Source organism: Cherax quadricarinatus, chromosome 49 (genome assembly GCF_038502225.1).
Source record: "Cherax quadricarinatus isolate ZL_2023a chromosome 49, ASM3850222v1, whole genome shotgun sequence".
In the NCBI taxonomy this organism is placed as follows: Eukaryota; Metazoa; Arthropoda; class Malacostraca; order Decapoda; family Parastacidae; genus Cherax; species Cherax quadricarinatus.
Genome location: NC_091340.1, coordinates 25,327,241 through 25,340,017, shown reverse-complemented (window position 1 = coordinate 25,340,017; position 12,777 = coordinate 25,327,241). Strand labels below are relative to the sequence as shown.

At 41.6% G+C, this 12,777-nt stretch overlaps 1 protein-coding gene across 2 annotated transcripts in view; it reads left to right on the top strand.

Moving 5' to 3' along the window:
* The window catches only part of LOC128697043 (endoribonuclease Dicer), a 110,155-nt gene that overhangs the window by 21,755 nt on the left and 75,623 nt on the right, over positions 1-12,777 (top strand). For both annotated transcript variants that reach the window (XM_070095265.1, XM_070095264.1), the window contains 3 exons: positions 2,000-2,158; positions 3,240-6,407; positions 6,713-6,919. In XM_070095265.1, the coding sequence (XP_069951366.1) occupies positions 2,000-2,158; positions 3,240-6,407; positions 6,713-6,919 (3,534 nt within the window). The remainder of the gene's footprint in view (positions 1-1,999; positions 2,159-3,239; positions 6,408-6,712; positions 6,920-12,777) is intronic.

Below are 12,777 nucleotides of genomic sequence, written 5' to 3'. Positions count from 1 at the left end.
AATGTTATTTTAGTGCCATGAATGTCTACATTGTTTATTCTGGAATCTACTTTGAAATTGGCAGTTTTTTTTATTTTGTTTGAAATTGACCAAATTACTGATTTCTGAGTACTTTATTTGGGTAGTTGAAATAGGTAAATGGGGAGCTTCTTGCACGCAATCAGTAGAATGGGAGGACTACTAGTGAAATAGCTATAAGTTTATTTGACTGGAAGACTGAAATTGGCTGATAATAGGACTCAAAGTGGGAGAAATCGCCGATGTGTAAGCATCGATGCAGTAGCATAAGTCTTCCATCAAATTTTTTTACTTTTGGTTTCATTACATTTGGAAAAAGGTTCTCTATCATTTCTTTTTTTTTTTTTTTTTAATTCTCCGACCCTTAGAGCAAGTTTGAGATCAGGGGTTCCAGCTCTGAAAGGGTTAAAGAAAAATTGTTTTCCTCTTAAATTGTAGAGAATTTTTTTTCTGAAAGTAATGACAAAAAATTAAAAAAATTGATGGAAAGCTTACAGAATTATACAGCGCAAAATTTAGTAGCAGTCTTGGCACAATTTACACATCGACGATTTTGCCCACATTGAGTCCTATTATATATTGATTCCATTGCTCCATTAAGCCAAATTCTTAACTATTTCATTAGTATGCCTTCTGTTCTATGGAATGGGCACAAGAAACCACCCATTCAACTATTACGGCTGCCCTATAACATGCACCGATATCGGTAATTTGGTAAATTTTACACAAAATTTAAAAAATGCCAATTTAAAATTTGAGTGCAAAATAAACAAGGTAGACATTCCTGGCACTAAAATAACATTTCCTCTGTTCATTAGTCATGTCCTCAGGCCTCTCCTATGTTACACTTGCTTTCCATTTTGAATTTTTATTCATAAAAAATAAAAGATTTTTTTTTTCTGGATAATAAAATATAACCAAAAATGATTGGTCATTGTTTATCACATCTCAATAATTGTATCAGACTTATTAAAAACCGATAAAACAGGCTAGGGAGTGTAGGGGGGGGGGGCCTTACCCACCCTCAGGAAAATCGGCAAAAATCAAATTTTTTTGTTACTTTGAGCTCAATTTCAAGTTATTTCTGGTTATGAAATGAACTTTAACTCATCTCTATTTCAGTATCATGTCTTAAATTCCATCAAATGTTACCAAGAAGCAGCCAATAAAAGTATAAAACCATCCTAGAAAATACCTCAAAGTTGCTATTTTAACCCTTAAACTGTCCAAATGTAGATCTACGTTTTTTCAACATTTGAAAGTATGTAAAAAAACGTAGAGCTTCTTTTTCTTTTTTTACATTTGAAAACGTGTAAAAAAACTTTGATCTACTTTTTTTTTTTATTTGAAAATATGTAAAAAACATAGATCTACTTTTGGAGCACTACGCATGTGAATGTAGATCTGTTTGGACAGTTTAAGTGTTAAACCATACACACGGCATGAGTTTTGCTTGTCCCATCATGCACTGATGAGACAAGATTTTTTTTTGTACTATGCACACTCACTATACAGTGAGTGGTAAATTTTGTCTAGGACAAAATTTATCACTCACGAGTTATCTGAGTGAGCTGAGCTCATGACGAAGATCTACGTGACAGACCCTGGCATCAATGATGTATTGTTTATGTTATGTTTAAGACAAGTATTGTTTTTCATGTTTAAGACAAGTATTGTTTATGCAAATTTTTAAGATAGGTATTGTTGATATCATGTTTATGACAGGTATTGTTGATGTCATATTAATGACAGGTATTGTTGATGTCATGTATTAGTTATTATTGATGTCATGTTCATGACAGGTATTGTTGATGTCATGTTTAGTGTCATCTGAATTGTGATGTCTTTACACTTCTGGCAAGACAGTGTTTAAATGAATGATGGTAAATGTGTTTCCTCTTCGTTTGTGTCAACTTACTATGGTGGAGACAGCCAGTGGATTAATAAAACTAACAATAACTCCATGGTTGTTACTGAGCAGATCCGAGGGTCATTGTCGAGCGGCAGTAAGCGGACGGTGTTCGTGGTGAACACAGTGCCGCTGGTGCACCAGCAAGCACTGGCGATAGAAACACATACAGCACTGCAAGTGGGCAAGTACGAAGGATCCATGGGTGTTGACTACTGGACTGACGACCGTGTGAGTTAGTGTATTATTGTATGTTGGTGCAGTGTGAGTGTATGTTGGTACAGTGTATGACTATGTTGGTGTCGTGTATGACTGTTGGTGCACCGTATGACTATGTTGGTACATTGTAGGACTATGTTGGTGCAGTGTATGACTATGTTGGTGTAGTGTATGACTGTTGGTGCAGTGTATGACTATGTTGGTATAGTGTATGACTATGTTGGTGTAGTGTGTGACTATGTTAGTGCAGTGTATGACTATGTTGGTGCAGTGTATGACTATGTTGGTGCAGTGTATGACTGTTGGTACAGTGTATGACTATGTTGGTATAGTGTATGACTATATTGGTATAGTGTGTGACTATGTTGGTGCAGTGTATGACTGTTGGTGCAGTGTATGACTATGGTGGTATAGTGTATGACTATGTTGGTACAGTGTATGACTGTTGGTGCAGTGTATGACTATGTTGGTACAGTGTATGACTATGTTGGTACAGTGTATGACTGTTGGTACAGTGTATGATTATGCTGGTGCAGTGTATGACCATGTTGGTGTATGACTGTTGTTAGTTTACATGAGGTAAGAATTTGTTGTTGTTGAGATGCTACAGTGTATTTCACCGTGTCAAGTCAACACACTTCTGCTGCCAGCACGGTCACTAACTGATTTATGGTGAACGTGTTCCCTTCTTTGTGTCACACTGCTTCAGTGAGAGATGACTGAAGAATGCTCACATGGTTCAACCTTCTCCCCCCTCCTGTGGCCTTGTTCCACACCCATCCTGGTGAATCAGGGTGGTGGGTCCGGCCTTGATCAACCAGTGTGTTACTGCTTGCAAATACTTACAGTATTTATAAGATATACAGTGAGCTCCCTGATAAAGCTCCTCTCTTTACTGTGATTTTCTATATCAAAAAGTACATGAAAAATAGAATAGCTTGTGGTAAAGCCTACATAGCTTGCAATAAAGCTTACATAGCTGGTGGTAAAGCTTACATGGCTTGTGGTAAAGCCTACATAGCTTGTGGTAAAGACTACATAGCTTGTGGTAAGGCTTACATAGCTTATCACTTACTGTTCTCTTGTCTTACAGTGGAAGGATGAGTTGGAGAAGAACGAAGTACTGGTGATGGTGGCACAGATCTTCCAGGATTTAGTTCTTCATGCCAGGCTACCATTATCATCAGTCAACCTCATCATTATGGATGAATGTCATCACACCACAGGGTCCCACCCCATGCGAGAGATCATGAGACAATATGAATCGCTGAAGAGATGTACACCCAAGAAATGTCCTAGAGTTCTGGGTCTGACAGCTTGTGTCATTCATCGTAAGTGTAAAAAGAAGGATGTGAAGAAATTGATGAAGGCGCTGGAAATGGCGATGGATTGTGCATTGGTGACAACTACTGATCAAGAAGAAGTTATTAAGTATAGTACTGGCCCCAAGGAGAGGATCATTTGTTATGAATCTGAAGAGCCTACCGAGTACCAGGAATTAATTAGTGCTCAGCTACAAGGAATTGTAGAAGATGTACTAGAGCAAAGGGATATCGAGTTAAAGTACAAGAAATTAGTCACGAAGAAGATGGACAATATTCGGCATATCATGGGTACTCTGGGAGACTTCTGTGTGGCTCAGGCTATCCAGTATGAGATGGATCACTTTGATGAGATCGAGAAGATTGAGGATGTACCAACTGTTCGAGAATTGATAGTTTTGCTCAGAGACAGGTTGAAGGCAATAAAGGAATACTGTACAGAAATTGAAGCCTCGATGAGTCCTATTGTCCATGTATCCAAGAAGGTGAAGAAGTTGTACGAAATATTTTGTGCATGTAACACAGAGGTGTATGGACTGATCTTTGTGGAGAGGAGAAACACTGCTAAGATTCTCTATGATTTATTATTGAAGGCTGCTGAGCAAAGTGATAATCTTGCATATGTAAAACCTTTGTATGTTATTGGTTCAAACTCCCGTTTAGGTCTTGACATTCGTTTGGCTGAGCTGGAACTTCGCAAGCAGAACGAAACCTTAAATAAGTTTCGTAATGGTGATTGCAATTTTGTTGTTTCAACTAGTGTTTTAGAAGAAGGTGTGGATATTAGGAAGTGCAACATAGTCTTGCGATTTGACAAGCCAATGAACTACCGCGCGTACGTGCAATCAAGAGGTCGAGCTCGAGCACTGCCGTCCAGGTACTTACTGATGGTACAGCACAGCGACCTGCAGGAAATGCTTGAAACAGTGGAAGTTTATAAGGAAATTGAAAACTCACTGATAAATTTGTGTCATGATCGTGAGTTACCAACGAGTAATGAGACCAGGGAGCACTTTGCTGAAGATGAATATATTGCACCATACGAACCTTATGGTCCTGATGGCCCCAAAATCACCCTCAACTCTGCCATTCCACTTATTAATGTGTATTGTGGTAAGTTACCTCAGGACAAGTTTACAGTCCTGGCACCAGAAGTTGTCATCAAGACTACTGAAGAGGGGTGTGTGGCTGAGATAAAGTTACCCATTAATGCTAGCTTCAAGGAGAAGATGAGTGGTGACTGTATGGAGAACAAAGACTTGGCCAAGAAGAGTGCTGCACTCCTTCTCTGTAAAACTTTGCATAAAATGAATGAGTTAGATTGTAACTTGAGGCCAGCTGCGGCTTCGGATGATGGTATGCTAGATGGACTAGTGGAGATTCAGCCAGAACAAGTCGAGGCCGGGGAACCCGAACCTGGCACCAAGAAGCGACGGCAGGTTTATGAGAGAGAGGTATGCCAAGCTTTCACCCATTGCCAAGAAGGAATGTACAAACTTTATTCCATCATCATTCAGCCTTCAGGTCCACAGCTTACTGACTTGCTCATAGATTCCACTAAGAGTGAGGTATCACTGGGATTGATTTGTAAAAAAGACTTATTACATTGTCCATTTCCCCTCTACTGCTCTAAATGGGGAGAGGTGGAAGTCAAAGTGGAATTTATTAAGGAAATTAAAGATCAAAGTCCAGAGTTGATAAGACAAATTGAACACTTTCACAAGGTAGTTTTTGAAACGCTGTTACACATCAATTTTAAGCTGTTTGATTTTAATTCTAGAAATTCTGGTGTATTTATTGTACCATTAGGAAAAGAAAGCACCATTAACCTAGATATTCTAAATCAGATATCTAGTTTGCCATCTCTTAGAGCTAGAGAGCCCATTGTAAATGAACCACAAGCAGGAATTTTCCACTTTGAGAGAGCTTTTTATGAGGATGCTATTATATATCCTTTATATCCAACAGAAGAACCTGAGATTATGTTCTATGTCACACAGATAGTCACTGAATTGAACCCACTATCAGAGTTTCCTGATTTCAAGGATCTCTACTATTCATACTCTGATTACTATAAGCAGAAGTACGGTCAGAGCATCAGTAACATGCAGCAGCCTTTGTTACTCGCAAAACACTTACCTAGAGAGCTCAACTTCTTGAAGAAGCTACCAACGTCTTGTGAGACGATTGACGGGTCTGAGAGTGATTTTCCTATGTGTGCACCTCAGTTCCTTGGCCTCAAAAAGTTATCGAGCAAAAAAAAGAGCAGGAAGCATGAACGTGATTATGCCAAGTTTGTGCCTGAGTTGTGTGGTGTCCTTCCCCTGAAAGCTTCTGTCTGGTGGCAGGTCATGTGCATCCCTTCTATTCTTCATCGTCTCAATAGTCTGAACTTGGCGTACCAGCTCAATGTTGTCATGAATGACTCAAGATTTATACAGAATTCAGACCACAAGAAAATTAATTTAAACTGGCCTGAAGAAATAATTAAAAGGATAAGAAATTCTAGTAAGCAGAATTTGTGTGTATCATTACTGGAAAGAAAGAATGACTACATCCATCCATTTGCGATTGTTCAAGCTCTCACACTTCGTGGATCCAACGATAACTTTGATCTGGAAAGACTGGAAGTTCTTGGAGATTCTTTCCTCAAGTTCATCACGGCAGAGTATTTATTTTTGAAGGAGATCAAGAACCACGAAGGTAGACTCTCTATGCGTCGTGGTAAACTGGTCTGTAACAGCACTCTCTATTCCTTGGCTAAATCCAGAGCAATACCAGAGAAGATCCAGTCAGTCAATTTGTCACCTCCCACCAATGGTTTCCTGCCAGGCTTCATGATAAAACCTGAAGTTGATAAACAGTTTAGAAGCTGCAGTCTTGCTCACTCCATGTGGTCCAATGTACCTGAGTTAAGTGAGATGGACCACATGCAACAGGTCAGTGTTTCCAAGAATTTTCAATGAAATGACAAACATGTTATGGGGAGGCGGGTGGGTTGGCGGGCATGTCACTGTGTGTGTGGAGGGGGGGATATTTGAATTGCAACGTCCACATGCTTTTATCAAAACAGCTATTGATTAAACCATGGTTCATGTGTTGACTTCTGTGAGTTGCCTGATCTTGCTGGGGAAAACATAGTCTTAAATGTCATAGATTTATTGGCTGTATTGTGTATTGAATTTTATTGTTGGGTGACTTACCTAGTTGGGTGACTGTTACGTAGTTTGGGTGACTGTTACAGATGGTTGAAAATTTGGAAATTAGCGAAAATGAGAAGAGTAAGAAGAAAGTGGAGAAATCAGCTTGCTACAACCCCTGGAGTGAACACCTTTTGGCAGACAAAAACATCGCAGACAGTGTTGAGGCTCTGATTGGTGCCTACCTACTGGCTGCCGGCACCAAAGCTGCCGTTACTTTCCTTCATAAACTCGGCCTTGGTGTCTGTAATGTGAGTAACACTATATTGTTCATTACAGTGGCTGCAAAACAATCTACACATTAACAATTTTTGGACAATAAAATGAAAAATGCAACTTAATGTATGCACATGTATTTTATTTTCACTTTTTAGCATCCAACTAGTACTTGGTCATGTTACCAATGTTCTTTATCACCACCTGAAGTCGCCTGGGCATCGAAGTGGCTAGGGTGGAGAACAGGGAGGCGTCCATGTTCATCCAAAGCTTCTTCAGTGTCTCCTTCAGATTCGTGATGTTGGTGGGTCGAGCTTTTGCAATCTCATTTTTCATCACATGCCAGGCATTCTCAATAGGATTTAGGTCAGGGGAATTGCCTGGCCACTCCAAAACACTGACATTATTGTCCTCGAGGAACCTTTTCACTCCTTTTGGCTTATGGACAGGGGCATCATCATGAATAAAAAAAATCACACTCATGAATGTTCCAAAATGCCAGCATGTGGTCCCTTAACACCTCGATATAATTACTTCCCTTCGTCGTAATGTTCTTAGGAAGAAAGTACAGTCCACCTCTGCCCTTATAACCACTGAAAGCACCCCAGACCATAACACTGTCAGGGTGCTTCACTGTTTTCATGGCATACTGTGGGTCATAACGGGACACACTACTGGGATGATGGACGGTCTGACAAGCCGCTCCTGATGAGCCTGAAGGTACTCTCGTCACTGAACATCACCTTCTGCCACTGGTCTGAGGTCCAATCCTTGTACTTATTGCAGAACTGAAGCCGTTTCTTCTTCATGGCTTCAGTTAGCACGGGCTTTGCGGCACATCGAACAGGCATTTTCAGGTCCTTTTTGCAGTCGGTGCTGAATGGTTCGCACTGCAACGTCTTTCAGAAGTGCAGGATGCTTTTTCTTGAGGTCTGCGGCTGTTATGGCACAATCTGATAACGCTTCCCTCTTCAGGATCTTGTCTATGCGAAGAGAATTCATTTTGGGGGCCCCAGACTCCACCTTCCTAGGTGGTACGGTGCCAGGTAGGAGCGAGACAGCTGCTTTCTTGAGGTTGTAAATTGCCATCCTAGCCACCTTCAGGTCTGCAGCTATGCATATCACAGATGTGCCTTGCTCTAATAGGGTGAGTGCACAAGTCTTCTCTACAATTGAAAGTTTAGTTCGACCCATTCTGACCACTTGGAGCAGAGATATAGCATGGCAAAGTTTGTGGTCAAGTGAAAAAATGGGCAATGAGTAACAATGGAGCAATCCTCCTTCCTCATTGAGCTCTGGAAGAGCACTGAAGTGTGGGGTGGTGGGGAATGTTGGAGCAAGACAGGGTCCAGTACACCAAGCCATCACAAGCTCCACCCACTTTTCTTTGGCGGAAATTCAAGTGAAATGTGTACACCAAAATCTAGTGTATAGATTTTTTTGCATTGGAAATGTATAGATTTTTTTGTGGCCACTGTATGTTCAGAGTTTTTACCGTTTTTTCACCATTTTCATACAACAGTTGCATAAAGAAAGGCAACCGGCACTGGATTTTAAGGTAGCTATTGTATGTGCTGTGTATTTATTTTACTTTTTATCTGTTTTTTATGCCTACTTGTATTGAGTGCTTATATATGATGGTGCAAAGCATTATCAGGAATTTTAGGTACATTTAATAAGGAAAAACTGCTTTTATTTTTTTTCCCACCCACCAGCAATTTTTGCTTACTGTACAAGTTCTAGAACCTAAGAGCCATACAAAACAGGGCCATCCTGTTCTCTGATTATTTTCCAGTACAGGAAGGCTGGCCCTGCTTTACAAAGCTTTGCTTTACAGTGCTTTGCTTTACAGTGCTTTGCTTTACAGCAGTTTTCAGTCATATCCATTCTTCATTTATTTGGACTTCCTACAATAAATATATTCACCACTCACTATAAGGTAAGGATGAAAATATTTTAAGGTAAGTAATATGTGTACAGTATGTGCATTTTATAGGCCTAGCTCTATTGCTCACTTAATATATGATAGTATAAACATGTTATCAGGCTTTTATATGCATTTGAAAGTGAAAAAAACTATGATTCACTTTACAGTGATTTTTGCTTTACAGCAGTAGCCTGGAACCTAACCTGCTGTATAAGCGGGGCCCTCCTGTACAGCAGTAGCCTGGAACCTAACCTGCTGTATAAGTGGGGCCCTCCTGTACAGCAGTAGCCTGGAACCTAACCCGCTGTATAAGCGGGGCCCTCCTGTACAGCAGTAGCCTGGAACCTAACCTGCTGTATAAGTGGGGCCCTCCTGTACAGCAGTAGCCTGGAACCTAACCTGCTGTATAAGCGGGGCCCTCCTGTACAGCAGTAGCCTGGAACCTAACCTGCTGTATAAGCGGGGCCCTCCTGTACAGCAGTAGCCTGGAACCTAACCTGCTGTATAAGCGGGGCCCTCCTGTACAGCAGTAGCCTGGAACCTAACCTGCTGTATAGGTGTGGAACGTCTGTGCTGATGGAAAATAATAGTTTTAATTATAATAATTTACAATTTTTTTTTATATTGCCGAGTGCAGGCACTACTGCAGTGACAGCAACATTGATGGAGAGAGAGATATTGTAGATTGTGTTTGAGAGGGCCAGTGTAGTCATTACGACTATCATCCCTTCGTGAAGTGTTCTCTAAACTCACTGTTGTGAGTATCTGTACCACACTACAGTAGCACACTGCACTGCCACACTACACTACCACACTACACTACCACACTACACTGCCACACTACACTGCCACACTACACTACCACACTGCACTACCACACTGCACTACCACACTACACTGCCACACCACACTACACTACCACACTACACTGCCACACTACACTACCACACTACACTACCACACTGCACTGCCACACTACACTACCACACTACACTACCACACTACCACACTACACTGCCACACTACACTGCCACACTACACTATCACACTACACTGCCACACTACACTGCCACTACACTACCACACTACACTACCACACTACAGTGCCACACTACATTACCACACTACCAAACTACACTACCACACTACAGCACACTACCACACTACACTACCAAACTACACTACCACACTACACTGCCACTCCACACTACCACACTACATTACCACACTACCAAACTACACTACCACACTACACTACCACACTGCACTACCGTACTACATTACCACACTATGCTGCCACTCTATACTACCACACTACACTACCACACTACCAAACTACATTACCACACTACCACACTACAGTACCACACTTCAGCACACTACACTACTGCACTACAGCACACTACACTACCACACTACACTGCCACACTTCACTACCACACTATTCTACTACACTACAGCACACTGCACTTCCACACTACAGTGTCACACTACACTACCACACTACAGCACAGTTCACTAGCACACTAAACTACCACACTACACAAACATACTACAGCACAGTATACTAGCACCCTACACTACCACACTACACAAACATACTACAGCACAGTATACTAGCACCCTACACTACCACACTACACTACCACACTACACTACTGCTCTACACCACCACACTACACTGCCACACTACACTACCACACTACACTACCATACTACAGTGTCACACTACAGTGCCACACTACACTACCACACTACAGTGTCACACTACAGTGCCACACAATGCTACCACACTACAGTGTCTCACTACAGTGCCACACTACACTACCACACTAGTGTCTCACTACAGTGCCATGCTACAGTGTCACACTACACTTCCACACTGTAGTGCCACACTCCCACACTACAATGTCACATTACAGTTCCACACTACACAGATGGTTGTGGTGCCCTGTGGCATGGTAGCAAAAGCTCTCACTTCACACAGTGAGGGGTCTCGGTTCAATTCCCGGCAAAGGGGTGGAAACATTGGAAGTGTTTCCTTACACCGGTTGTCTATATTTACCCATCAGTAAAATGGATACCTGGGTGTTAGTTGACTGGTGTGGGTCGCATCCTGGGGACAAAATTGACCTAATTTGCGGGAAATGCTCAGTATAACAAGCGGGTTTCTACATAGTAGTACAGTGGAACCTCAAAAATCCAACCGCTCACAACTCGACCAATTATGTAAGTGTATTTTTGTAAGTGCTTTTATAAGTGTATTTTCGAGGGTCTGAAATGGACTAATCTAATTTACATTATTCCTGATAGGAATACAGTGGAACCTCAAAATTTGAACGTATCACATGTCGAACGTTTCAAAATTAGAACCCTTTTTTCGAACCAACTTTGTCCCTTTTATCGAATGCGCCCCTATTTTCGGACCGCTGGGTATCGGACCTGTTTGCCAGCCCGCTCTGTCCGCGTCCCTGCGCAGGCGCCGTGAGCCAGTCTGGCTTTGTTTATGCTTGAGTGAAAACTAACATGCGCTCTCATTCAAACATTTTACGATTATTTCATTGTGTTTAGTGCTTGTGGGACTGTGAAATAAGCTACCATGGGCCCAAAGAAACTTGCTAGTGGTACCCCTGTGGTAAAGAAAGTGAGAAATACCATAGATGTGAAGAAGGAAATAATACAGAAGTGGAATGATGTCCAAATGTTTGTGGAGAAGTACCACCCTGAGCAAGCTGAAACAAGCCATCTTTGCAACAAGTTCAGTGACAGAACCATGTCCCATTTTAGGGAAATGTTAATAGAGGAACCAGAAACAGAGGACTGTGGACAGTTATTTTGTGAGACAGGGGTCCAGTGACTCTGAAGCTGGTCCTAGTGGCATTAAAAGACAGAGAAGGGAAGTAACCCCAGAGAGGGCTTTACCTGAAGTCCTCACAGAGGGGGATTCTCCTTCCAAACACTAACCCCAACTCCCTCTCTCCTCCTCCCTATCTTCCAGATGCCATCACCAATCTTCAATAAAGGTAAGTAAAATTTTTATTTTATATTTATATACAGAATTGAACACTATAGTATTTGTTGTATGTAAAACTGTAATTAATCTCTATAAAATGTATTTTTTTGTGAATATTTTTGGGTTTCTGGAATGGATTAATTATTAGTACACCTACCATCCGACTTACGACCTGCTCGACATACGTCCACTCGACTTACGACCGTGCATCTGGCAGTTGGGCTGGGCCGGCTGATGCACACCACTGTACAATATTTGACAATACTCGCGGCGGCAATGCGTCATGCAGGCAGCATCAGTTTGAGTAACCCTGCCCTATCAGCAGCATCATACTGTATTAACTGTACTAACTGGACAGTAAATTTCACCATGGCCCCTAAGATGAAGTCTGAATCTTGCACTGGAGATTGTGGCCAAAAAGGCCCTTACTCTCGAACTCTATTTGTTTTCACTGTTGCACATAAACCTGTCTGTATCTGTCTGCCTGTATCTCTGTGTGTTTATCTGTCTGTCTACCTATGTCTATGTCTACCTGTGTGTCTGTCTTTCTGTCTACCTGTGTGTCTGTCTTTATGTCTACCTGTGTGTCTGTCTTTGTCTACCTGTGTCTGTCTACCTGTGTGCATCTTTCTGTCTAACTGTGTGTCTGTCTACTTGTGTGTCTGTCTTTATGTCTACCTCTGTGTGTCATTCTGTCTACCTGTGTGTCATTCTGTCTACCTGTGTGTCTGTCTACCTGTGTATGTGTTTCTGTCTACTTGTGTGTGTGTCTACCTGTGTCTGTCTGTCTACCTGTGTGTCTGTCTACCTGAGTGTCTGTCTACCTGTGTCTGTCTGTCTTTCTGTCTGCTTGTTTGTCTCAGAGCCACTCATTAAGAGTGTAATTGGTCTTGAAGATGCCATATTAACCCTTTGAGGGTCGACAGGCCCTCTCCGAAACTCGTTCTCAGGGT